Genomic DNA, 27,864 nt, shown 5'->3' on the forward strand with positions numbered 1-27,864 from the left:
CACTGCCTTGCACAAAAAACACATTCAGTTTTTAAAAAATTGATGAAGTAGAATCACATCTTGGTTTTCTGAAACAAAATCTGCAAGCCCCATATGAGTGACTCAGATACACCTACTGTTTTGCAAATACCAGTGCACATAAAAGTGATATTCTTATATTTAATGCAGTATGAAACTCAGAAAGCTAAAATACTAATGGACTATTTGCATGTTAATGACATTAAATGTTTCTATCCACTTTTTTGTCCTCCTTTCAGAATATTTTAGCATTTCAGTCCAGGACCTGGTAATGATTCAAAATCCTTTTTTGCCCATAAAGGACGAGTGCTTCCTCCTATGCTCCAGGCACAGATTTAGCAATAGGAGGTAACTTCCATTTATATCATCCAGTCAGGTATATGCTGCAAACCAAGTCAACCTGGAATTAGCCCACGAATACATTGAGCATCACCACCCCCCAGACCCCCAGACATCCAGGTCTGTACCTTCCAAAAGTCTATGCACGTGAAGTACTTTTCTCAACTCACCTGGGAGGTTGTTAGTTGACTCATGAGATCGTGTTGTTAGTGACGCTAAAGGATGCAAGGAAGAAAACCAGCAAGCCAGTCAGGTTGGAACTATATGAAGCTTTGAAACTACATGGAGCCACAGCTTGTATTACTTGAATTTTTAGCAGTTTGACAGCTGCTGTTCAGAGGCTCCCTTGCAGCTGTTTGGCCAGCAATATGCCACTGCTCTGCTTCTAGCCCACATTGTATGAATCAAAGCAGATCTGAGTGACAGTGTTGACATAACTGAAGCCAGTAGCTTAGAGGACAGGCAAACCTTGGAAGAGGAAACAGTCTCTTGGGTATTAATCAATTTATTTTTTCACTTGAATCTGTATAGAATGCACTTCTTGCTTTGTATAAAACTCCTTCTGGGCATAGGCTGTCTGCATTAAACCTTCACAGCAACAGAGCCAATTTTCTACAGGACTAAGGACACCCTTGTTGTCAGTACCAGAAGAAATAGACAGAAAATACAAAGAACATGTCCATTTGTAAAAATAAACAGGCTATAGCATGGAAAGCTGACAAATACTGACTAAAACACAAGTAGAGCCCTCGTTCTATTTTATATCATGGATAACCTGGCTTTTACAGTTGTGCTAACCTTGATTGATAATTAAAATCCCAGAGTCCCAGAATGTATCTACAGATGTATATACCAATATTCATAGAAAATGTTTTAACAGAAATTCAGCAATCACAACAGTAAAGCCATTAGGAAGGAAACACTGGTTCCATGATCAGCATCCTGCTGCTCTACACTAGCACAGAATGCTGGCACAGGTTATCTCCTTCCAAGGAAATTCTTGTATATTTGGTTTCTCAAAGGAGGTCCACCTTCTCATAGGTCTTTTCAATGAGGCTTAACATGTTCTTCAAGTGAGCTGACTGCTGGATAGTTTCCATATCCTTTAAAAGGCCTTTCTGATTTTTTATCTTCAAAATTTCTTCCTAAAGAAGGAATGACACAGTCAACAAAAAAACGCCAACCAAACAGCTTTCATTGAGTCCAACAGAAATTTCACCTTCCTGCAGCCTAGCTGTACCTAAATACAGCTAATCCAAAAAGGATTCAAAGACACAGAATGAGACACAGTCTTCCTTCCATCAGTTAGAGATGTATTAAAGAAAATACTCCAGGTTCCCTAAGACCATAAGGTTCCTAGGAAAAGACACATGATCATTTAAATGGAAAGTTTTCTAGGGTTTTGTCCAGTTTTTAAAATCTAAGCATTTAGTTCTCAATGAAAACAAATTAAAAAGATAAAGTTTTCAGGTATTTCAGAATTTTTTTCTCTGGCAGAGGTGAAGTGACGAAAGCACATTCTGTTGCCTTTTTTCTCATAGCCAAGGTGTGTCTGAAAATATATTCCATGCTCACCTGGAAAGTGGGTGCCTGTAAACTTCTCTTGGGGAGTTCTGGAAGGCAGAGTGCTCCACTGGCATTTTCCTGGAATACCTAGAAGGAGGAAAAGAGAAAAAACCCACCACAAACAAAACCAAAAAACAAACCAAAACATCAGGCATACTAGTAGGAAAATAAACTGGCAGTCACCATCCAACTTCTGAAAACTAAACTTCTTAATCTTGTCGGAAGTTGGAAAGATGGAAAAGTTACATTCCCAAAGAGAGACAAGGCCCTCCTCATATGACACTCTGTGCAGAAACACCTTGTACAGGTTAGCTCTGGAAAAACCTTCTCCTTAGAGAAATCCACCAACATCTATTGGAAATACCTTCCTGGCCTCTTTTTCATTTTCCTCTAACTCCTTCTTGAGCACCTGGATTTTGTGCTGCAGCTGCTGTACAGTTTCTTCAGTGCGTTCTGCTGATTGCTCAGTGTCCTTTATTTCATCCTAAGACAAAACAGACACAGAACAACACAACAAAATTTCCTTTAGAGATAGGGAGTCTTGCATACAGGATGGTGACAACCAGCATCAGCTGAGTCACCGATCCAAAAAGATGTGCTCCTTTGTAGTGGAGGTGGGTGACAATGATGAACAGTGGTCAACTCCTCCACAACAGCACAGGCATAGCCAGTAGTCTGGATACTAAAGAGTTATAAAACAGAGTAGCTGCAGATGGGCTTTTTCTTCCCTTCCTTGCCTTTCCTACCTGCAGTTGTACCAAAGACTCTTCATTTGTCTCAAGCATTTGTTTCTCTGCCATTTGAAGGCCTGAGACATTCTTCAGGTTGCTCAGCTTCCCTGGAGGCACTTTTAATGTCTTGAAAACTTTCAGCACCCTGTATTAAAGAAAAAGGAAAGCATGCCTTGTTTGGACTACTTTGCACAACAAAATTAAAACTTGACTCTTAATTTCTCTGGGGAAAAACTGAACTTAATTTAGCCCAGTTGCTGCCAGTGAAGTAAAAGGATCCAGAGGGGAAGAATCACAGAATTACTGAGGCTGGAAAAAACCTCTGATATCATCAGGTTCAATTTATGACCACATCAGCTAGACCATGGCACTAAGTGCCACATCCAGCCTTTGCTTAAACACCTCCAGGGACGGTGACTCGACCACTTCCCTGGACAGTCCATTTGAATATCTGATCACCTTTTCCATACGGAAGCACTTCCTGATATCCAACCTAAACCACTCTTGGTGCAGCCTCAGGCCAGGCCCTCTCATCCTTTCACTGGTTGCCTGGGAGAGGAGCCCAACCTCCACCTGACAGCTGAAAAGCTGTCTTAAATGGTTTTCCAAAAATCATGTAGTATAGATTTTCTGGTTCCTTCCTTGGACTAGGAAAACCCCCCACGCTAACATTTGCTCTTACACTGACGTTGCATGGTTTCTATCCCACTGGCCTGCACACTCTCTGACTATAATTTGTCATTAACTAATTTTTTCCTTCTTCTGCTTCCTGCTTTTCAAAGTAAAACTAAATTCTAAAAGCAACATTTTTAACTGTTTCCACACAAAATCAATTTATTTAAATCTATGAGTGCTTTTGTGAAATAGGATACATCGTTTTATGCCAGAGGAAGAGTTTTAGCTTGCTCTCAAAGGTCCTTCTGATTCTGAGGAAAACTTCAATTCTATCTGTTAGATATATCAAGCTGCCATAATTTCCATGCACATCAGATGAGACTGCAGGAATTTGGCAACTCGGAAATCAGGCCAAATGGTCACAAATTAAACATTTAAAAAAAAACAAACCCAAAGCATTTATGAAAATCTAGCTCTTCATGTTTGAATCCTGAGGTACTGAAAGAACAAAGAAAGCAAATATATAGGCTGAGGCTTTATATTGATAAGAGCCTGGTATATCAACACACACACAAAAATTCTCAGGCACTTAAACATATATAGTTACTCCCACTATGACACAAAAAGGCTACAAGTTATGTCATGAGACAGAATTTCAAGCTTTCTTTGAAGTAACGAATTAACTATAACTGCTCCTGCCACTACCATAAAATAACAAAATAAATAGCCCTCCACAAATTTAAACCCTGAATAAAGAGTACAAAGCTGATTCAAGGAGCCCTTAAAAATACCTCCTAGGTTCTATTACACATATAGAAGTAGTTAAAGTGGGTTTTTCAACAACTCTTGCTTCTCCACTTAACTTGATGGCACATCAAGTGATTTCCCTCGATTTTGCAACAATTTCCCTTTCAAGATTTCCTAAAGGTGACTGCTCCCAGAAGCAATTCTATAAGCATGGTATAAAACAACTGGGTAAACTAGATGACTTCTTTCCCTATCTCTTTTATTTTCTTTTTCAAAATTACAATTCCTTACCTTTCTTTCAGTAAATTGAGGTGCTTCTGAACATCATGTTTTCTTTCACTTTGTTGGCACAGAACAGATCTAAAAAGAAAATAAAAGGCAAAATTTTCATCACAAAGCCTGCAAGCACAGAGAACATGTTAAGTCAACACAATCAGAACTGCTCTAACTGAAAATTTCCAACTTCAGATAGAAAATGTTATACCAGTCAAAATATCCAAAGCCAGTCACAATGCCCAAAAGAGCTCCAAAACTTTTCAAGTCCAAGCAATGTTATGATTTTTACATTATTCCTTGTGGGAACAGAGAAGAATCATCAGGCTATTCAGCACTTACAGTATTACTGAATCCATTATGGTTTCCAGAAACTGCCTGCTGCTCTCTGAGAGAATCTGCCAGGATCCTATTTTAGCACTGGTTAGCCTCACCTTTTTTGAATAACCTTTTTCTTCTGTTAACACAAAGGAAAAAAAGAAAAATATATTATTTACCAAGCCTGGATAAACAGCTTTGTGATTCAGTTCAGTCACATCATAGTCAAAGACATAACAATTAAGATTTTTCCATGTCAGAAAACTACCAGGTAAATCTATCCACATTAGGGGGTACTTATTATTTGCAAGTCACGAGCTGTTGAAAAAGCAAAAAATAAAAAAGCAGTTTATATTACAGCAGTTTCATTCTAAACAGATGCTTTCACAAAATCATTGGCAAAACAAGTGAGAAAACCCACAAAGAAATAAAAAAGAGTGGGAACATACACAGGTGTGAAACACAATGCAGCACGGGCTTCATCTCATGTGCATGTTCAATATAATTTAAGACAGAGGATCAACAGAGAAGGCAATGACTTCTGAAGAGAAAAATCAAAGTTCTCTGGGTGCTTCTGGTGGAATTTTACAAGAGAAGAATACTACTTGCAAACAAAAATATATAATTAACATACTCATATACAGCGTCTATAATAGGAATGCACACTGGCTAAAACTGCACTACAAATACTCACAGTTACTGTTCAGAAAGAAAACTTTGAAGCTTATTTCAGTGACATCTCAGACATCTATGAATTCAACATAACACTTACTACTTTTACTTTCAGTCTTTTTTCAAAACACTGAATTTTCACGAGACAAACACAAGGAAATAGTATCATCCTACCTGCAGGGGAATTGTCTCCATGTTCCTTAGCCTTCCTTTTGACTGTCCGATTGACTTGCTGAAAAGAAAAAATTCCAGTAAATGTGGTAACTTTGAAACATTCTCTGCTGTGCAGCCATTTATCTGCTACTAGCAGCCCACTACAAAAAGGCTGTGAAAGCACTTCAGCGCTTGATGGAGGTCTATTGATGCTGACCATGAAAAAAAGCCTTTTGGACTGTGAAACAGTAATTCATCTCAAGCAGGTTAAGGAAAGCAATTCACTCTTCTTGGTTCCTCCCATTCCATCAATGAGGTCATGAAATAAGAAATGCACAAGATGATGTGGCTGGATAGCCAAACATGAGATCATGCCATCCATAAGAGGTCTCAAAAGAGCTGTTCACACTGGACATTTTCTCCGGAGGACTATGCTTAGTTAATGAAATATTCTCTATATATTCCAGAAAAAAATAGGCAAAAATGTCTCTTTTTTTTTTCCCTCCTTTGGTTACTTTTCTAATTTGTTCGATCTAAAATAATTATTACCTTTGTTTTTTGACCTTGTTTTCTTCCTTCTTTATCTGTACTTTTTTTTTTGCTGGAAGTCCCTGGCTGGTTTTGTGATTTAAATGACTTTTTTGCTGGTCCCCCACCAGTGGTCTCCCCCACTTTACTGGAAGGTACATGGTGGCGTTTCATTATCTATAAACCAAACAGAACAGGAGAAAATAAAAACAAAATCCAAATCCAATTATAATCCGTACAGCACAAACCACACACTAGCGAGCAAAACAACAGAAATACCCTGTGCTAAATGAGCCCAAATGTTTGCATATTTGCTAATCCAGAGCTTTGCATATTTATCCAAAAAAAATTTATTTATCCTCAGAATCACAGAATCCTAGGGGTTGGAAGGGACCTCGAAAGACCATCCAGTCCAACCCCCCTGCCAGAGCAGGATCACCCAGAGCACATCACACAGAAACGTGTCCAGGTGGGTTTTGAATGTCTCCAGCAAAGGAGACTCCACAACCTCTCTGGGTAGCCTGTTCCAGTGCTCTGTCACTCTCACAGTAAAGAAGTTCTTCCTGATATTCACATGGAACCTCCTATGCTCCAGTTTACATCCATTGCCCCTTGTCCTATCACTGGACATCACTGAACAAAGCCTGGCTCCATCCTCCTGACACTCACACTTAACATATTTGTAAACACTGGTGAGGTCGCCCCTCAGTCTCCTCCAAGCTAAAGAGACCCATCTCCCTCTGCCTTTCCTGATAAGGGAGATGTTCCACTCCTTTCATCACGTATGTGGCTCTGCCTTGGACTCCTTCAAGCAGTTCCCTGTCCTTGAACTGAGGGGCCCAGAACTGGACACAATATTCCAGATGTGGCCACACCAAGGCAGAATAGAGGGGGAGGAGAACCTCCCTTGACCTACTAACCACACCCTTTCTAACACACCCCAGGATGCCATTGTCCTTCTTAGCCACAAGAGCACATTGCTGGCTCATGGTCATCCTCCTGTCCACCAGCACCCCCAGGTCCCTTTCTCCTACACTGCTCTCAAGCAGATCAGCCCCCAACCTGTACTGGTACATGGGGTTGTTCCTCCCCAGATGCAAGACTCTACACTTGCCCTTCTTGAATTTCATCAAGTTTCTCCCCGCCCAACTCTCCAGCCCTGTTTGCCTTTAAGACAAGTGTAAGCCAGTGAACAGCAATAGCAATGCAGTGATAGCTGCACTGTCTGAGAACAGTCCCATTTGTTCTTAAAGGCCTCCAGCAACAAAAATTACTTGTTTTTCTAATGCAGTTCAATCCAGTCATCCTATCACCAGAACTTTTTACTCTAGTACCTAACCATAATGTTTCTTGCAGCAGTTTAAACCTGCAGTGTCTTTTCTTACGACAGAGGAGGGGAAAAAAAGCCACACCGAAGAGACTCATCCTTACACCCCACTAGCCTTCCCTTTACAAGCGCAGTGACCCAGACACGCCGTTTTCCTTTCACCCTCTCAGGCCGCTTCTTCCCTCACACAAAGGCCCCGTCAGGGCTCGCCAGGTGACAGCGGAAACTGGCACTGCTGCCCCTCCCTGGAAATGCGGCCCCTCTCCCTGGAAGGCCAGGCTGGATGGGGACTGGGGAAATCCGGGCGCTCCAGAGGTGTCCCTGCCCACTGAAAGCGGGTCGGAACTAGATGATCTCTTAAGGTCCCTTTCTACCCAAGCCATTCGAAGATTCTCTGCCACCAGGTAACTAGGCCTCTCTCTCTCCCTTCCCTCTAGGAACTCCTGATGTGGCGCTGACAGCAGCCGCAGCGCGCCCCAGGGCACCGGGCGCGGCCTACACCTCCCGGCATGCCCAGCTGCCCGCCTCCCTCCGGCTACTAACCCACCCGCCGAAAAGCATGCTGGGAGTCGTAGTCTTCCCCGCCTACTCCCTGATACCCCCCTCTCCCCCACCCCCGCCAAACCCCTGCTCCCAAAAATTGCTGCCGGTACCACCGCGAGACCCTCCACAACACCCTCCCGTCAGCCGCCCGCTCATCCCGCCCCGGGACTCGCTCACCGTCCCGGCACCTCCCGGACGCTCCGGCCGTTCCTGAACCGCCGTGCCCGCGCAGCCGGGCGGGAGCTGCGCGGAGCGGCCTCTTGCGCATGCGCGGCGCGCGGGAGCCGCCGGAGGGGCAGGTAGCGGGGGGCGCGGGGGGCCGGGGTCGGTGCTGCTGAGCCCGCAGCCCGCCCAGCGCTCCCATCCCCCGGGCGGGCAGGGCTGCGACCCGCCAGGCAGACCCCCTTCCGCCCCTCCGGTCGCTCTTGGCCGCCGAGGGGGTGTGGCGGGGGCGGGGGGTGGCGGTGGGGGGGTGCTGGGCCTGTCAGGGCGGTGTGGGGCTGCCGGGCCGGGCCGGGGAACGGTGCTTGCTGGTCTCTGTCCCCCTCCGGGCGTGGGTGCTGTGGGGTGAGGGGTGCTGGAGGAGGTGTGGAGGGGGGTGACAGGGCAGCTTGGTGGTTCCTTTGCGGTGCGGGAACGGGGGCATCGCCTTGGGACCCGTGAAGCGGCGGAGGCAGAGTTTGCCTTTGGATGTTAGAGTAAATTTATTTATTCTAATAAGGTTTATTAAGGGTTATTAAACACTGCTGCGCAGGGAGGTGGTTGAGTCACCATCCCTGGGGGTATTTAAAACACATAGAGTTGTGCTTAGGTACATGGTTTAGCACTGGACTCGGTAGATTAATCATAGGACTCAATGATCTTCAGGGTTTTTTCCAGCTAGAACAATTCCCTGATTCCATTCTTGGCTGCAGGATCACGTCTCTGCAGGAAACAGTGCTCCTCTGATGCTCCTTTGTGCTCATCAGGGTATATGTATACCACATATAGCATGTATATTATTAAACCACGTTTGTGGAGTATGTTGCTGCAGCACTGTAATAATGACAGAGATGCTCTCCAGTTTTATGCAGACTTCCTCATAAAGGAAGGCAATTTCCAGGGAGTTGTGAGGGAGCTGAGGCAGAGAGACTGGCTCTTACAGCCAAGCTAAAAATGGCTTGGCTTGGGAAGGAAGTGCAGCCATAGGGCATGGACAGCAGGAGCAGAGGAGCTTACAGCTTTCAGGAGTTACTGTGCCTGTCCCTCACATCAGTCTCATGCACAGTGGGATGAGCTCTGCCATTTTGTTATCCCCATGTTCTTGCATACCACGTTTTCTTTGTCCTTTCTTTGTTAGCATATCTCTGATTTTCATCCAGCCCAAGCCACCTTTTCCAAAGTGTATGATCTGGCAGCAATTTTCTGACAGTCCACTTCCTTCAGAGTGCCTCTTTGATGCTGAGGGTCCTTCTCTGACATTAAGAAAGCCATAGGTGAGAGAGATGGGAAGGTGAGAAGGCAGCTAGGCATGCTGCCTTCATGGCTAACACTGACTTTTCAGTGGCTGATTAATGATGGTGCTGCTTAAGGATTGAAATAAGTTGCACATTTCATGTGTGGGTGTAGATGAGTTGTAGGAATGTCTTCCTTAGCTAGAGGAAAATGCAAGATTTTTCTCAAACTCTGCTTTACGCGCTTAGTTTTTTCTTGCGAAATTGTTTTGGTTTTAGCAAAACTGCTTGACCTCTCCGTGCTCACTTCTCCCGTGTTGGATTCATACGATGATGCAAAACATGTGCTTTTGTTTCCTTCAGCTTGCACCATAACTCCCCAGGGACAGACATGCTGAGAGCCAAGGATGCTCTCCTGCGCCTGCGGCCCTGCCGCTGCTCCTGCCTGGCACAACCGCCAGCCTGCCGGCCCGCCTGGCGTTTGCTGCACCGGCAGCCGCTGCACCCCGAGTGGGCTGCCCTTGCTGAAAAGCAGCTGAAAGGCAAGAATCCAAAGGAATTAATTTGGCACACCCCAGAGGGGATTGACATCAAGCCCTTATACTCCAAAAGGGACACGGAAGACCTCCCTGAGGAGTTGCCAGGCGTGAAACCTTTCACTCGAGGCCCCTACCCAACCATGTACACGTACAGGCCGTGGACCATCCGCCAATATGCTGGCTTCAGTACAGTAGAGGAGAGCAATAAGTTCTACAAGGACAACATTAAAGGTTAGACAGCTGATTGGGGGAAAAAAACATTGCATTGCAAAACAATGGGGAACATTCATGGGGCTAGTTACATGGCAAATGTGATTATTCCACCTTGTGAGTTGTGGTTTCTGATAGGATCTTCCCAGTGGTGCTGTAGTGTTAAATGCTATTTTTAGTTACTCTGCCTGCAAACTTGGACATAATTTGGCTGCATCCCAGGGTCCAACCAGCAGAGATCATGGAGCACTTTTCACTCATTTTGTGACCATGAAAGAAGATTGTAGTGGGGGGAAAAAAATAGTTAAACTTTGTCACTTAGCTAAACTTCTGGTGTTCTGGCATCCAGACAATTTGGGTTTCCATCTCACATTATAAATTCTGCATGAAGTTATACATACATATGAATGGTATCATTCATGGTGTATTAGTAAAGCCAGGTTCCTAAAAGTATTGGTATTTTCCTTATCTGAGAGCAATTTTCCCAATATTTCTATGGAGTTTTGTGATTTACAGCAATTTGTTTAGCTGATAGCCAGAGCATCATCAGAATAAATGCTGTTAAGTTAGGCATTGTAAATCCACTACTAAGCAGTTGTTCTTGATAGGCTGAAGCATTAGTTTTACACCAGCCATACATCTTTGCAATTGTTTTAAGTCAAAACAACAGACCACTGAAAGTTGCTTTTTGAGTAATACATCTGTGACACTTTTCCACTTTACTGTGCCACATAGTCAGAACATAACTGTTTAGGGCAGGGGGGAGGAGTTGTTTGGGTTTTTTATCTCTTGTGGTATCATTTTTAGCTAAGATGAAGCAATATAAGCTGCTGCAGTATCTTTGCAAGTGTTCTTGATTCTTTCCATTTATAAAACTTAGTAAATTAAGTATTAGAGGTTCACAAACAAACATGTCAATAGAAAGATTGTTCTGAATATTCTCTGTCTTTCTCCTGAGCATTGCTGCTGAAGCAGAAGTGCTAACACTTGGGTTAGCTGGTAGCACAGCTCAGTAATTCAAGAATGTTTGCTGCCAGGAATTTTTCATCTTTATTTGAGTTTTGACATTGTGATACTGTAATTTTATCTTTTTGTGTTAGTGGTTGTATCAGTAATGAATTATTTAGTGTAGATTCTGAATCTGTCCCATGTATTTATAAAGCATTTTAAATAATTAATTTAAAATCTCTATATAATTAGAGAATAAATTATTCAGTTCTCATAATTGCTGGAATTTCTGTTACTTGAAACTAGGTAGAAATTTACATTTTGCCATTGTGCTTCAGAGCTAACACATAGCTTTTTAGATCAGAGATGACAGCTGATATCTAAATAGCACTCTGGTGATGCTGAGAAGCAGATTGCAGATGCAGTAGATGAAATTATTTCAGGAACAGCAGTTCTGGTCAGAGGCTGAATGCCTGGGGGTAGAAGAGATTTGGTCTAGAAAGGAGAAGACTGAGGGGGTATGTAATTAATGTCTATAAATACATGGGGACTGGGCATCAAGAAGGCAGGGACAACCTCTTTTCACTTGAGCCTGTGATAGGACGAGGGGCAATGGACTCAAACTCGAGCACAGGAAGTTCCACCTCAATATGAGGAAGCACTTCTTTACTGTGAGGGTTGCAGAGCACTGAAACAGGCTTCCCTGAGAGGTTGTGGAGTCTCGTTCTCTGGAGACTTTCAAGACCTGTCTGGATGCCTTTCTGAGTGATCTGCCCTAGTATTTTTGGTCCTGCTCTGGCAGGGGGGGCTGGACTCAGTGATCTTTAGAGGTCCCTTCCAACGCCTAATAGTTTGCGATTCTGTGAACTGCTTTCAGGTTGGAACAATAGGTCTGCCAAGAACACTGACTCTCCCCTTCACTGCTTTATAGGAATAATTCTCCTCCTGTAAATTTAGTAATGCACCACTTTCCTTTATGAATAAATAACATATGTCACTAGAGCCAGGGTAACAATCTGTGTGCATGTGTTTAATTTGTGATAAAGAGAAGGTAATGTGATGTAGTTAATCACACTTTTTTTCCAGCTAAGATAAGCAGAGTTTCTGTGTATAAGCCCTGTCAGTGCGCGTTTATAACTTGTGGCTAAATTGTTATTCAGTAGTAAGCTGATTATGTGGCTGAGCTAGAAGGGCTTTTTCATACAATATTTAAGACTAGAAGGCCTTGAATAAGTTTGAGGATGGAACAGTGTTTAACATCACAAATTGGTTTGTTGTTCAAGACTGGATCATGTGAGATGGAGCTAATACATTTAAATCCAGTTCTAATGTGACTAACTCTCTTCAGTGCTTCTGATTCTCTCTCTTTCTCATTTTTTTCTTGTGGTTTGTTTGTTTGTTTCCCTTCTTACTCATTTAGCTGGCCAGCAGGGATTATCTGTTGCTTTTGATTTAGCCACCCACCGTGGTTATGATTCAGACAATCCACGAGTTCGAGGAGATGTTGGAATGGCTGGAGTTGCCATTGATACAGTGGAAGACACCAAAATCCTTTTTGATGGAATTCCTTTAGAGAAAATGTCAGTTTCTATGACAATGAACGGAGCAGTGATTCCTGTGTTGGCAACGTTCATTGTCACTGGAGAAGAACAGGGAGTGCCTCAGGCCAAGCTGACAGGGACGATCCAAAATGACATCTTGAAGGAGTTCATGGTCCGAAATACGTACATTTTCCCCCCAGAACCATCCATGCGGATTATTGCTGACATCTTCCAGTACACCTCAAAGGTATTAATTAACTATTTATGAGGCACTTTGGAGAACAAAGCAGAAGATGGGAAGATCTGTCATAGTGAAGAATGATGTGTTTGAGGAAAGGGCCATGAGGAGAAGTTAAGATCCCAAATCATTTACAGCATAAATGTGAAGATTTTTCAGTCAGTCCAAATCAAAGTCAGATTAAAATGAGCCTAAGCCTGAAGTTACGGCATGAAACCTGGAGACAAGGAACACACAGGCTATTCTTTGCACAGAAAGTAAGAAGCCCCCTAGTTAAGAAGTATTAGCAGGAGTGAAGAGGTAAGCAATCTTTAAGAACTTCTGCAAAATGTATCATGAGAAGGAGGTAGTGAAAGGAATGAAGTCCTCAACTGATGACTGAAGTTCTGTATTACCAGTTGTTTTCTTAGTTGTGTTTTTTGTTGGAGAGGTGGCACACAGTCTGTAATTGAGGAAGATACTTACCATGGTGGATCACAGGTTAAGCTCAACAAATAGTGCAGAGAGGCAAAAGCATGTGAAGTGAACATCTGCAAACACCACTTAATAGAGACAGGTTGTATTTGCAGTCTTACAAAGAATGGATTATTTGTGAATGTTGATAGAACAACTGTCTGATCCCCTCTTTTGCTCTCGTACCCTATTGTCTTTTATTTTTGCAGTATATGCCAAAATTTAATTCCATTTCGATCAGTGGGTACCACATGCAAGAGGCAGGAGCTGACACCATTCTGGAATTAGCTTATACCATAGCAGATGGCCTGGAGTACTGCAGAACTGGACTTCAGGCTGGCCTTACCATTGATGAATTTGCACCCAGGTGAGCTGAAGAAACATGCAAGTATAAAACTCACTTTTGGTAAAACCTCTGGAGTTTAATATCAAGTTTAGTATTTTTTATACATACGAGCAATATTGGCAATGCCCACATTGCAGACATGATTTAGTTACACAGTTTCAGCAGTAGGAAAATATATCTGATGCAACAGACACTTAGACTACATCTGCAGTAATAAACTGAATAAAGCTCATGCACAAGCCCAAGCATTGTCAAGATCTGTTGTGACAATTTGTCTCTGGGTCAGAAAGAGGATCTTTAAGCTGTTATATCGAATACAGTTGTAGCTTTAGGACTCCAGAATGCAGCAAGAGCTCTTGCAGTTCTTTTATGCTGTACTGTTACTGAATTTTTTTCATTAGTATTATTTTGAAATATTTGGGGAAAATGCTTAACAAGGGGAGATTTGGATAATTCAATTTACAGTTGCAAATTTCCTCAAAATAAAAAGGAAATATCTGTAAAAGTAATTTAAGAAGAGGCCTTGCTGTAGGACTTTTTTACCAAAACAGAGTTATTAGAATGTTTAAATGTTTTATCCTGTTCATGTGCTTTTATTAAAGGCTCTCCTTCTTCTGGGGAATTGGCATGAACTTCTATATGGAAATAGCTAAGCTGAGAGCTGGGCGGCGGTTGTGGGCTCACTTGATAGAGAAAATGTTTAAGCCCAAGGATCCAAAATCTCTTCTGCTGAGAGCTCATTGTCAGACTTCAGGCTGGTCCCTCACTGAACAGGTTAGAAATTGGACTCACATTAACTTCCTAATTTAAGTATGTTCTTTCTCTTAGACAGGGCTGCTTGTTTTGCTCATAAAGATGCAGCTTTCTGAAGGAGACAGCTTGTCTTAGTCTGACACATGCACACACTAGCTTTGGGTACATCCTTTACTTATGTAACACAAAAGGCTTTGTTGAATGCCAACAGCATTGCTTCCCAAAACGCTGCTTTATGAACTATCTCAGTATTCTGGACTGCCATGTAGCACTCAGGAAAAAGGGCAGAAACTAAAAACTTGAGACTGTATTCACAAAAGGATTCCACTGTGGTGATAGGCAGAGTCTCTGTGCCTAACTTTTCATTGTCTGGTTTTGTTTTCATTCTGGAATCATTGTCTTAAGTATGTGTGCTCACCATCTAGTGCATACTGAATTGAGAGTAGGATCCAAACCTGCTGAGTAGAGAGAGAATTGCTGAGAAGTGCTTATATTAATTCAAAACTCAGAGGATGAAGCTCTCTTGCATTTGTCCTCTAAGTTGTCATTTAAAAATGCAACTGAATGAGGAAGTAGAAGCATCTTTTCCTCAGAGTCACTGGCTTTGAGGATTCATTTGAGGAGCTGAGGAAATCAGTTGTGCCCCTGACTCTCACTGCTGAAGAGTGAAGTAACGGCTGCAGCTTATCTGCTCTTTTGAAACTGAGTGCATCAGCTACTCTTCATGTTGAGTTACATCACAACAAGAAAATAAATCATCAGACTGCATATAGTTTCCCACGTGAGGTCATAGCTGGATTCCAGCTCTGATTCCAAGTCATGCAATATGAGTTATTTTTAGGTTGTGGTTGCAACTTGGTTTCTGTGCCTTGGTTTTATTCTTCTTTTTTAAAGCAAATGTAATGTTCACTTTCATTACAGGAATGCAGTAAAACTAATCCAGTGGAATTTTTTGAACAGTAGCCTTTGCAAGTTACCCAGTTGGAAGTATTGTATGAGTGCAGAAATATTAATATTACCAAAATTATGTTCAGCCATCTTCCAGTGTCCAGCATAAATTGATTCCAGCAGGATTATACCAATCTTTTCCTGTCTAAACATTGTTTATCTTAATATAGCTCCTCATTGTCCAGTGTTTACTCCTTAAGTTTCAGAGAGCACATGAATTTTCCTTTACCCTGCCTTTAGGTAGTATCCACTCATAAATTAGATTTTACTTTCTTGCTTATCCAAATCACATTTTACTGTAATTCTTTCAATGGAATACTTGAACCAGAAATAGACTCCAGTGTAGGTGGAATTACTGTGCCCTTGTAAAATACTGATATTAATTCAATCAATTTGATTTTACAAATTGATTCAATTTCTTTACGGAAAATAACATGATTTGCAGATTTCATTTTATTAATTTTGCCTTCTTCAAGGTCCTGTTACATTGATAGCTCGTAATTATTTTTGATACATTTCATCCTCACTGAGCATGTCAATAATTAGGTATGCAGTCTAAGCTACTGTTAAATTCCCACAAGAATCACATTAGGCAGGCAGCTGCAGCGTGTGATTCTTCTCTCCATCTCAGAACATAAGTCACCCCCAGGAGATCATGATAGCTCCTCTTTGACTGTAAAGGCACATAATATACAGTTCAACAGTCTAGATGTCTGAAAAGAGCCGATAAACTTTTTGACCTAAATGCTGAGTTTGTTTTCTGTAATACCCACTCTATTTCTATACCTCATACCCCATATTCTCTGTTTGTTTTGGTTAATATCCCAGTTTTCCCATAGTTACCTTTCAATTTTATAGCACCAGCAAATTGGAGCTGTAATTCCTACTTTTATGTAATGCTGTCATTAATGAAAATATTAAGCACATTTATTTCCAAAACAGATCTTGACTAGTAACAGATGCCTTACAGATGTGCTACTCACTGCTCTGAGAATTCTGGAATTCAGGATGGAGGACATTGGGACTACCTGTTCCATCCTTTCCAACTTGGATTTATTAAGTTCTTTGAAACACCACTAAATATACGTCAGGCTTTGCTTTATTATCGTGACCAGTTTACTCATAACACTGATAGTTTTGACTTTCTTTATGGATTAATTTCTTTCTCTGAGATATTGCTAAACTATAAGCTTGATGGGATGTTTATTATTAACTGTCTCCTTTTTCAGCTTCTGTTATGATTACAATGTTTCATTGGGGAATCTTGCATTCATTTCATTGCAGTAGTATAAGTGTGATTAACCTCAGCCTCACAACAGAACCTTTGAGCTTCAGAGCTCTCCTTTTCCTTCCAGGATCCCTTCAACAACGTTATCCGTACTACAATCGAAGCCATGGCTGCAGTGTTTGGAGGCACACAGTCTCTGCATACAAATTCATTTGATGAAGCCTTGGGTTTGCCTACAGTGAAGAGTGCTCGCATTGCTCGGAACACACAGATCATCATTCAAGAGGAGTCAGGTATTCCTAAAGTGGCTGACCCCTGGGGGGGATCTTACCTCATGGAGTGCCTCACCAACGATGTCTATGAAGCTGCTTTAAAGGTCAGTTTGCAGAACCTTTTATGTTTCGTGACAGCATTTCAGGTATAGGAGTTCTGACACATGCTTTTTAAGGGACTATTTGATAAGTGGGTACCTCCAAAAGAGGGAAGTATTTTACACTTAACACTTCAGTGATTTCTTTGTAAATGAACTTTACAAAAATACAGTGTGTATTTCAAGAAAGAGAGACTTCTGGCTTCTAGCAGACTATGCTCAAAAGGGAATATCCCAGGGTGGAAAAAATAATCAAGCCCTCTAAAGTCTCTTGCACACTGAAGACTCCCACTGGGATTTCTGTTTTATGTGTAAGGAAAAAAATACAGTTCAAAAGAAGAAAGAGTCAAACCGACCTACTTAGTGACATACCTACTCATGCCTATGGTGATCTGCTTGAGACTTTAAAATTAGGGGTTACTGAAAGCAAAGTTTTATAGCCAGGCATGTAGGCAGGCAGTTGTCTGGCTATGCTCAACTTTTATGCAGAATTTAGAGGAAATTCTTCTGTTGGATCCAAATATTTTTTTACATTACGTTTTTAGCTGCCAGCCATTACTTGCATGTGAAAAGTACTGTGCAGTAGTAGTCTGACTGGTGGCAATCAAGCATAAAGATACATGCCTGCATGTCTAGCCTACAGCTAAACCCACTGATTCTCCTTTTGAGCAAATTACTGCTCTTATGCAAAGGCCCAAATGAATAAGCTAGCATGGGCTCAAGCCCTAGCCTGTGGCTGTACTGACACAACAGCATCTGACGTGTTTTTTACATAATTGTCAACTGGGACTCCTTTAGACAGTGCCAGGCATGGTCTGATGGACATTTTCAGTAGGCAGTTTGAATACAGTCACCCTGGTTTGGAGTTGAATGGGCTTCTGCTGTGTGGGAGCTGAACCATGCCAGGCCACTTGCCCTAAGGATTAGAGAGCTGACCCTCGCTTTTTTCAATGTATTTGTGTTTGCATACATGTAGCCATAAGGGCTGATTGACAGGCAGAAGGCAGTGCAGAGTCAAGGTCTCATATTTTAAGCCTTCTCATCCATAGGTGTTACTGGTTGAAAATATGCCATACACTGGTATTGAATTCATATACCACAACCTGTAGTCAGAGACACAGAGATAGTAAACACACTTTTAGTACACCAGATTGTAAAAATGTGGATGGCAGTACAAGTGCAAAGCTCATTTTGTGAACCTTGCTAATATTTATTTTCTAAATCCTTTTCATTTCTCAGCTTGTTGAGGAGATTGAAGAAATGGGTGGAATGGCCAAAGCTGTTGCTGAGGGAATTCCCAAACTTCGCATTGAAGAGTGTGCAGCCCGAAGACAAGCCAGGATTGATTCTGGTAGGGAGCAGGGAGATGAAAGAGAGGAACACTGCCAATCTTCTTCCAAAGTTTTTTTGCACACATTTTCATTGTTTGTTTTTTTTCTTCTTAGTTTCAGAGTAGCAAATTGTGAGTGATAAAATGGTAATATTTTAGTGTTACGGCAGTGAAAGTTTCTGGAAAGTGATAGTATGTATGGAATACAGTACCAGTATGAAAACAGTCTTGCTTGATATATTCAAGACTAGATTAGGCAAAGCACTGGAAAGAGTATTTTCAAGGAGTGTTTTGGCCTTCAACAGTGAATCGCTTAATTTCTGTTAGTATCTTAGATCTGTGAATCCTGAATTTAAAAGCGTGACCACCAGCAGATGGCGATACTGACTGTATCTGGCCAAATTTCTGGTTTTGCCTGAAAACTGCACATTCTTCCTGAAGACCAAAAAACGCCCTCAGCTTAGACGCAACCCGTTCTTTGTGATATGTATGTAGAAATGTGTATGCATATATACACATATAGTAAGTATAGGTGGAAATGTATATACCTGTGTATATGTATATACATGTGTGCTTATAGCTTTATTTTTGTAGCCTGCATTCCATCAGCAGTCCAATAACAGAAACTAGGGATAATGTGAATATGAAAGAATTTATATGAACTATTTTGTTTGGAGGATAATTTTGAAGCAGGTCTAATAATTAAGACCAACAAAGAATAATCAAAACAAGTACTGAGTTTTCTCTTCCAAGGTAAATTACTTCATGTTGCTTTGGAGAGTGTAGGAATGTTATCTGGCATTGCAATAAAAATGGTTAAGTCCATACTTGCTGAAAGTTTAAAAACAGTTTTCCAAGATGATAAATTGATGTTTATTAATATGGAGTAGTTTTAGGTAGGAACTTCACTTTCTTACTTATGTGGTAAATCAGAAAAGTAAATGCAAAGCAGTGCATGCTTAATTCTGTAAGATTCAGTTATGTAAACTTAAAAAAGAGAAAAATAGCTAATGTATATTAGTGACACATTACTAAATCACTCTGTAAGATAAATATTGTTTTATTTAAACTTTTTTCTAACCCAGTATTCACTGAGTTGAATGGTCATACATCTAGTGATCTCTAATCCTAAAATATGGAAAATACAGACTTAAGTCCTTCCTGTAAGAGCAAATTTTAAGCATTTGAAGTATATACAGTTATAAAGTAAAGCACTGCATTATAATGCTCAAAATTTTATTGTCCTGTTACTATTGTGTCTTTTCACAGTAGTTTGCAGTGTATTCTGAGTTTCTGTTTGTTTTCTGGCAATAGGGTCAGAAGTAATTGTTGGAGTAAACAAGCATCAGCTAGAGAAAGAGGAGACAGTCGAAGTTCTGGCTATTGATAACACTTCAGTCCGTAACAAGCAGATCGAGAAGATTAATAAGGTGGGAACTTCCTTCTTAAGAATGAAAGATCTTGTAATTGCAGATAGAACGTGAATAAAGGTGGCTTGCCAGAAACTTGACCCTCAGATTTCCAAGTATCTGCTCTAGTCTTTAGAAGAGAAGCTAGATTTCTGTTCCACTTCGGTGGAGGCTGATGGAAAATCCCAAGAAGGAAAGTATTAGAATCCAAACAAAAATGTTTTTGTTACGTTCATTTGATCTTAATCATTGTATTTTAAATAGTCTCGTAAATATATGTGTAGCCTTTCAAAATTAGTAAAAATGTAGATGATATTGTTTTAGAGTTATTTTATGGATATGGACACCTTTTTACTTCTAATTGTGTTGAAATACACAGCATATATTGACAATTGTCAGTTCAATGCCTCCAGAATTAATATTTGAAAGTCTTGCACAGACAACTTCCCAGTTCAGTTTGTAGTTTGTTTTAACTAAATATTTCTGTCCCTCACTTCAGGTGAAGGCTAGTAGAGATCAGGCAGCAGCCCAGCAGTGTCTCTCTGCTCTAACACAGTGTGCAGCTACTGGGGAAGGCAACTTGCTCGCTCTTGCAGTGGAAGCAGCACGTGCAAGGTATTGGGGATGGGGGTGAACATCCAACTGCTGTTTAACAACTGGTTGTTCATTTTCCCCTTTTAGCTGTTCGTGGTTATGGTATCAGTGAGGTTGGTGTCTTTGAGATGTTTTGGGTTTTTCTTCAGATGTGGAAGTTGGCTGGAGTTTGACATTGTAAGATAGACTTGTTATATTTTACAGTCTCTTAATGCTATGCTTTAATTTCTCACAAATAACAATATGGGTACAAAGAATCTCATATGAAATTATGTTTGTACACATCGTGTTGTTTACAACTCAGACTCTTAGCAGTTTCAGGACATAACTGAGTTTCTCTGTCACCCTGTTGTTTCATAGGTCAGGGAGCTTAAGAAGTGTCTGAGGTGAGAAAATGGATATTCACAACCTTATTGCAGTCTGTTGCTTCATCCTTCCTTGCACTGCAGGCTGGTGTGAAAAGATTTTTTGATTGAAAGAGGAGTAAGTTTGCTTAGTCAGACAAACATGTAAAAGAAGCTTTTGAGTAAGGCAGTGAGGCATCCTCTAGGGTCCAGTGGAACATTTACTCTTTTCACTTACGGTACTTTTAAGACTGTTTTCATTCCTGCTTCAAAGTAAGTGCTAGTCTCTAGAACAGATCCTGTCTGCCTGTTCCTTAACTAAATGCTTCAGAAATGAGCAAAACAAATTCATTCTTTACTGGGGCACTGTCCTGTTTTTATTGCGATGTCTCAAATTCCTTCATTCCCTTTCCTTGAACACTTAAGAGCCATATTTTGAATGCTTTTTCTCCCATAGAAAGCTTGTCACAATTCTGCCTGCAGCATGTCTGCACCTGTCTTTGAACTGTAAAGGTTCTGGATTTACCCAGAATCCATATCTTCTGTACCAAAATTGGCCAGTTTACTGCTAGTTTTTCATCTTGGTGATGAAAAGAAAGAATTGTTTTTCATTTTTGTGCAGTACACAAAAAAACTTCATCCCTGACACCAGATTATACTTTATTAAAACTGATAGTCCAAACCAGTCTTTTCACTTTGTTCCATGAAACTTTCCTTCACACTCTTATAACCTGTACTACATGTGCTGCACTTTAATACTAAAGCTATAGTCAGGTGTTGCTTCTGCTAAAGAGAAGGAGCAAGATTTATCTAAGCTTGCTGTTTTCTCCAGAAGAAAAGACACGTGTTGTGCCAGTGTAATCTTTCACCAAACTGCCCATGTTTACACAGGAGTAAGTTGTCAGTGTTTGTATATAGGATGTGTCTGTATCAGGCTGCAACCTGTCATGTCTAGCACTGATGAGAGGGAGTCAGTATTTATAGGTACTATTTTTAGGTCTGCTGCAAACTTGCTTTTTAACCTTGGGGAAGTCACTTAATCTAGCACTTAGACAGTTTACTTTTCAATATTTTTTTTTTAGTGATATCAGAGGACAGTATTATTAATCAGATTGTTTAGATGTCCTGAAAACCAAAAATAATTATTATATAGTGAGTAACGTCTGAGAATTATTGTAACTCAGACAGTGCTTGCTAAGCTTTCTGAGATCTTACAGGTGCTGTAAAAATTAAAAAGTATTACATAGTGATGTCAGTGGTTTCTGATGCAATCATGGATAGTTTGTTGTTTTAGCTGATGCAACCTAAAGCATTACTAATACATAAATTCAAATAAATTATCAGACTAACCTGGTGGATCACGGTAAGTAAAATATCTCTCTGAAATGTACTGAAGGATTCAGTTAACACAGCAAAATCCATCTTCTGTTACATTGGACATGTGGCAGATTGCAGAAGGTGGGAATCAGATAATAGCTACTGAAACTGCAAACAGCAGAAGGAAACAGTGCAATTTATTTGGCCATGTCCTTCTAAAAGAATGAGGACAAGAAGTTGCGTCTCATCAAAACATCCTTTGAACATTTTATATAAAACCTTTAGAGGATTCTTAACCTAATTTTGCCTCCGAGTTGCTTATAGTTAAATGCAATATGACAGGAGAAAATCTGAATTTCATTTCAAATGTAGCTGAATGGATGGGGTTTGGTCTTTGTATTTGGAAGCACACTTTTAAAGTGTTTTACAAAAGTAGTATTCTTTCCTATGATAAAGTTTGCAGAAAGTTGTATTCATTTCTTAGTATACATAAATTCTCTGGTCTTTTCCTATTCAAGTATAAACTATAATATTTTCATCAAAATAATTTTGGTGAAAGATTTCAAGAGCACAGTTGCATGCCTTCAAAATCATTACACAGTACTGAATTCCAGTTCATTTCATACCAGAAGTAAGAAGCTTGCTGTGACAGAGCTACCAGTTGAACTGCTTGTTCCACAGATTAGTTGTTTTTCTCTTCTAAGTAAGTTCCTTTCATCAAGTATTTGGTTGCAGGCTCAACTGCAATCAAAGCACTGCGTTAGTTTTTGGTACAGTCTGCATTATAGATTTTACACAGCAAAGTGTAATCCATTAAGCATGAGATTTTTAAATGCTGTGGGACAGAGGCTGTTCTTTCTGATGTTTGTACAAGAAGACAGCACAGCCTAGTTTTGCTTCTAGCACTTGCGCTACAGCAGTAAAACGTGTATCATTTGGAATATGCACAGTGTCTCCAGTAGCAAACAAATTTGTAACTTGCATGTAAATGGATTTCCCAGGTTCTTCTGCATCTCAGTGGATAGAGGAGCTCTGTCAGGAATAGAGTAGAAGAAGAATAAATGCTAAAATATAAACATCATGGGTAAAGTAAATAAGTTTCACTGAAAAAGTTAGGCTTCAGTCTTTCCTGGGTGTTCTTCCTTTTTTTCTCTTGATTTATATTTTTAGTTTTAGTATGAGTCCAAGTGCAAGATCTTGCAGTCTGGGCTCCAAAAAAATGCCCATTTGAGAAAATTTGATTTAATTTTCTGAAGTGTTTTGCCGTGCTTGGCCCCCAAGTGACATTGCCTTGTCACTTGTAAAATCACTTCTCACATTAGCAAAGCAATATTTTCTTCAAAATACTCTTCCATGTTCTATTAGTGGATGACCATGGGGTGAGTCAGATTGCGAGAGTTGTAGCAACAAAGAGGAAATTAATGTGAACGAATTTGTCCTGCAGCAAGGCAAATAGCTGGGCCACTGCCAGTGGTTTCTGTGTTCTGTTTTCATACAAGCCTGGGGATAGCATCAATACTTTGTTTCTGTATCTTAGGTGCACTGTTGGAGAAATAACTGATGCCATGAAGAAGGTGTTTGGGGAGCACAAAGCCAGTGACCGAATGGTGAGCGGAGCTTATCGCCAGGAGTTTGGAGAGAGTGATGAAATTCTTCATGCCATCAACAGGTGAGAATAGCTTCCCAGGAAGCTGAACACATTCTTACATTTAATCCATTAAATGTATGTGCTACTTGCTGTGCCCTAAAAAAGCATTTCCCAAACCTGAATGGCATCCCTGGAACAAAACAGTGACCTACACAGTCATGCTCATGTGTGTAGGCAAGTAAGTAGAATGAGGAGCAATAAGTGCAATAAGAGAAGAGTCAAAACTTAATTGAACTTGTATTTGCTTGCAAACAAAATCCACTGAGGTGATGTTATCATTTGAGGATTTGCTCAAATGGGTTAGGCAGCTGTAGATTTATAAACTGAGAAACACAGATTTGATTACTTGCTTTGAAGACTATGTAATAGTAATCTCTAAAATATTTCCAGCAATTAATAATTACAAAACCTGGTTTCCATCTGCCCATAAGTTGTCCCTGCAACTTCACTCTTACTATTGCTAAAATTGTAAGCCTAAAATCTGTCTGGATATCCACATAAAACTTCCAGTCTATGGGTGTTACTTACTCATATCACAAGGGAAAAAACATCAGAAGATGGTAGTATGTGTGAAGAGAGCTGCCTGGTTTTGCCTTTTGTCAGTTTCTGCTTTTGCTGCTGGTCTCTTGGGTAAAGAGGCTGCATTGCTGTAGTGGGTGGTGATGTCATATGAATCGGTGCTCAGAAGTCCCTGCTGTGTTGGGGCATTAAAGAGTTACAGGATCTCTTAAAAGGGAATTACTTGATGGATTCCAGTGGGGGTGTTTAGCCTGACTTCAAAGTAGTTGTGCTGGGGGATGTCCCTATTATTTTTTATTTTAAACATTTATTTTAAATGTAAGTATTTAGAATTATGCATGTACACAAAAAGGAACTGGTTTCTTGAGAATCAAGATGTAGCTCCCTTTTTTACACACCTGCCTTTATGTCTAAGGTCATATGTACCTGTTAGTAAACATAGTAATGAAACTGAATTTACTATGTGTCACCTTTGCACAAGCTTTCAAAAGTCTGATTTCACCCTTGCCCCACACTTAACCCAAGCCCCAGGTTGCAATGACTCAGGTGATCTCTAGCCTGGTAAGTTTGGAGCACCTAGGGCTGGTCTTGTTGGGAGAGAGCCTGTGGGTGGGAAAGTAAGAAAACAACAATATAGAAAGAGAAAACAATACAGAGAAAATTATTTCAAGACATACTGGCAATGTGTGCTTGCAGCCTGCAGGGCCAACCATGTCCTGAGCTGCATCAACAGAAACATGACCAGCAGGTCAAGGGAGGGGATTCTCCCTCTCTGCTCCACTCTTGTGAGATCCCACCTGGAGCACTGTGTCCAGTTCTGGAGCCCTCAACAAAAGAAGGACATGGAGCTGTTGGAGCAAGTCCAGAAGAAAACCACAAAGATGATCAGAGGGCTGGAGCACCTTTCCTATGAAGACCGGCTGAGAGAGTTGGGGTTGTTCAGCCTGGAGAAGAGAGCTCCAGGGAGACCTTACAGCAGCCTTCCAGTACCTGAAGGGGGCCTACAAAAAAGCCAGAGAGGGACAAGGATAATACTGTGATAGGATGAGGGTTAACGGTTTCAAACTGGAAGAGGGTAGATTTAAACTAGACATTAGGAAGAAATTCTTCACTGTGAGGGTGGTGAGACACTAGCCCAAGTTGCCCAGAGAAGTTGTGGCTGCCCTGTTCCTGCTAGTGTTCAAGGCCAGGTGGGATAGGTCATGGAGCAACCTGGTCTAGTGGAAGGTGTTCACCAGAGGGATTTGGAACTAGATCTTTGAGGTCCTTTCCAACACAAACCATGCTATGAATCTATGATTACACAAATGGATTCAGATACCTACTTCATTGATATTCTCAACAGTCCTTAGAAATAGAGAAAGCAGGCCCAACAGTTACAGATCCTCAAGCAGAAGCTTTGCCAGCCTGCTTCTTCAGACTCTCTTGACATAATTCCTTTTTAAGCTGTCCATGTTCTTTTTTATTCCCCCTTACATGGTGCCTGTTCCTGACTTGGTATCATCTCCTATTCAGACCTGTGCTGGTAAATGCTTTATCTACAGTCATCGTTCTCCCCAACTATGTCACTGGATTTCATACAGTGATCATCCCAGCCAGGTCAGCATATGGTTTCAAGGCACACCAAATCCATACAACTCCATAATTAACAGAATACTCAGAACAGCACAATGTTAAAAAAACCCCCACATTTAGTAATATTCCTGAGAAGGAGTAATCTTGGTGTCCCATTCAAGGACAGATACTGGTGGTACCTGGGTAATAAGAAGTAAGATGAAAGATTAAATCTCTGACGCTGTGCTTAGACTGTCACTTTACAACAACAGAAATCTGAACTGCCTGCCACTAACCAGAAAAAGAGAGATACTAGGAGTGCATGGAATCAGGGGTACAGTAACCATTTTCTGCACAGACTTGTGCCCAGTTGAATGATGACAGCCAGCATGATGTCTAGGACATCTATAGCCCATGTGCCATGCAGGTACTTTTGAAATAATTGCTCATTGTTATTCTTAAAATGTAAAAATGGTGGTTTGGTTAGCTCATTAAGCCCTCAGAGAATACATTATTTTGTCTGTTAGAAAGCAGAAAAGTAGCAGAGTGGTTTTCTTTAAAAAAGAACTTTTCATTATTGAGGCTTGTTCCAGAGGCTACAAGAAATCAGTTATCATAGCATAACTATTAACATATGCTGACTACATAGACAAACCATGTCTCAGAAGATCTTTTTATTTTAATGTACAGAAGTGATACTGCAATCGCAGCCAGTGCTTTCTTGTTTGTGGAAATGCTTCTAATAAATCTTAGTGACTTACAATGATACAATTTGTGTTTTCAAACAGAGTTAACAAATTCATGGACCGTGAGGGGCGCAGACCTCGTATACTTGTTGCAAAGATGGGTCAAGATGGCCATGACAGAGGAGCTAAAGTTATTGCTACAGGATTTGCAGACATTGGCTTTGACGTGGACATCGGTCCCCTATTCCAGGTATGACTGATGGAGCAGTGTCCAGTGCATTTCAAATGCAGGAATTTTCCTTCTAATCCATGTTCAGCAACCAGGCTGAGGCTAACTATGACTTCTCATGTTTTCTCCCTCCACAGACACCCCGAGAAGTGGCCCAGCAGGCGGTTGATGCAGATGTGCACTGTGTTGGTGTGAGCACACTGGCAGCAGGTCATAAAACTCTTGTGCCTGAACTCATCAAAGAACTCAACAGCCTTGGCCGGCCAGACATTCTTGTCATGTGTGGAGGTGTCATCCCACCTCAGGTATGGGTCAACATCATTTCCATCAAGACTGTGAGGCTGCTTTGTTTCTGTCTATGCTGGTTTTAGCTATTTCCTGCATTCTGTTAATGTCATAGGTGATTTACAGTGCTGAAGGCTACCATGTTCAATCACCAGGGTCAGCACAGAACTGCAGGATGCTCACAAGGTGTTGTCAGGTCTCATTGATCTGTTTTTTTGCACGCCATGTCCTGGTTTAACTTAAAGTATTTCTTGAACGGAACATTAAGTTGTGTTGTGAAAATCGTAGAATGGTTAAGATTTGAAGTTAGATCAAATTTACATTAGGTTATTCAGGGTCACATCCAGTTGACTTTTGAGTATCTAACAAGAATCTGATATTAGGCTGATACTAAACAAAGAAAACCTTTCCTGTGAATAGTTGGGTTGTTTTTTTTTTAATACTTATGTTTTTTCCTTCTAACCACTGGGGTTTTTGGTCATTTCCTCTGATGCTGTGGTGCCTCTCTCTGGGACTTGCTGTGTGTGCTTTCTCAGGGCCAGCATGCAGAACAGAGCACACCAATTGTAGAGGTCAATTTTCTGTTCCTCTGCTAACTACAGACCTTCATGTGCTTTCTGACCAGGACTACGACTTCCTGTATGAAGCTGGTGTTACCCATGTCTTTGGTCCAGGGACTCGCATTCCAAAAGCAGCTGTCCAAGTGTTGGATGATATTGAGAAGTGCCTGGAGAAGAGGCAGCAATCCATGTAATGTCAAAATGTCCCACAACACAACCAGCCTTATATTGATCACTTATGGAATGTAATCATCAGCAAGGGAGGGCCAGCCACGTACCTTTGGTTCCACTGCGATGTCTCCTGGTGTTTTGTGCTTTCTAAGAAAGTTTTAAATTCTCTGCATGTTCTAGTTGAAGATTATTTATATACATACCCACAAGAAAATGTTACCTCTAGGACTATGACTTCAAGGAACAAAGGGAATTCAGTAGGTGGGTTTGGTTTGCTTTTTTTCCAATATACTGATAAATAAAACATCTGTTCCAGCTCGTTGGTCAATCTCTCTTGCATGCAGATCACTTCTTTTGAGTTTTTTGGCAGGCATTGCAGGC

At 40.9% G+C, this 27,864-nt stretch overlaps 2 protein-coding genes across 6 annotated transcripts; one reads left to right on the forward strand and one right to left on the reverse strand.

The window, feature by feature from the left end:
* Positions 1-846: 846 nt before the first annotated feature.
* Positions 847-8,244, reverse strand: CENPQ (centromere protein Q). Of its 3 annotated transcripts, none has more exons than XM_051614617.1 (9): positions 8,008-8,244; positions 5,982-6,137; positions 5,454-5,511; positions 4,632-4,746; positions 4,308-4,376; positions 2,670-2,799; positions 2,288-2,407; positions 1,933-2,010; positions 847-1,502 (listed from the first exon to the last, which is right to left on the reverse strand). In XM_051614617.1, the coding sequence occupies exons 2-9, from the start codon at positions 6,132-6,134 to the stop codon at positions 1,374-1,376; spliced, it is 852 nt and encodes a 283-aa protein (XP_051470577.1). In that variant the 5' UTR covers positions 6,135-6,137; positions 8,008-8,244; the 3' UTR covers positions 847-1,373. The 3 variants fall into 3 exon arrangements, with proteins under 3 accessions (XP_051470577.1, XP_051470576.1, XP_051470578.1); XM_051614616.1 differs by lacking the exon at positions 8,008-8,244 and adding an exon at positions 7,662-7,760; XM_051614618.1 differs by lacking the exon at positions 8,008-8,244 and adding an exon at positions 7,392-7,608.
* Positions 8,219-27,811, forward strand: MMUT (methylmalonyl-CoA mutase). Of its 3 annotated transcripts, none has more exons than XM_051614608.1 (13): positions 8,219-8,248; positions 9,627-10,033; positions 12,381-12,748; positions 13,402-13,559; positions 14,141-14,312; positions 16,595-16,843; positions 18,077-18,188; positions 19,482-19,597; positions 20,076-20,191; positions 23,369-23,500; positions 26,341-26,488; positions 26,605-26,772; positions 27,378-27,811. In XM_051614608.1, exons 2-13 carry the CDS (start codon positions 9,655-9,657, stop codon positions 27,504-27,506), a joined length of 2,247 nt encoding a protein of 748 aa, XP_051470568.1. In that variant the 5' UTR covers positions 8,219-8,248; positions 9,627-9,654; the 3' UTR covers positions 27,507-27,811. The 3 variants fall into 3 exon arrangements, with proteins under 3 accessions (XP_051470568.1, XP_051470567.1, XP_051470566.1); XM_051614607.1 differs by lacking the exon at positions 8,219-8,248 and adding an exon at positions 8,317-8,397; XM_051614606.1 differs by lacking the exon at positions 8,219-8,248 and adding an exon at positions 8,847-9,305.
* Positions 27,812-27,864: the final 53 nt, after the last annotated feature.

This window comes from Apus apus, chromosome 3 (genome assembly GCF_020740795.1).
Source record: "Apus apus isolate bApuApu2 chromosome 3, bApuApu2.pri.cur, whole genome shotgun sequence".
In the NCBI taxonomy this organism is placed as follows: domain Eukaryota; kingdom Metazoa; phylum Chordata; class Aves; order Apodiformes; family Apodidae; genus Apus; species Apus apus.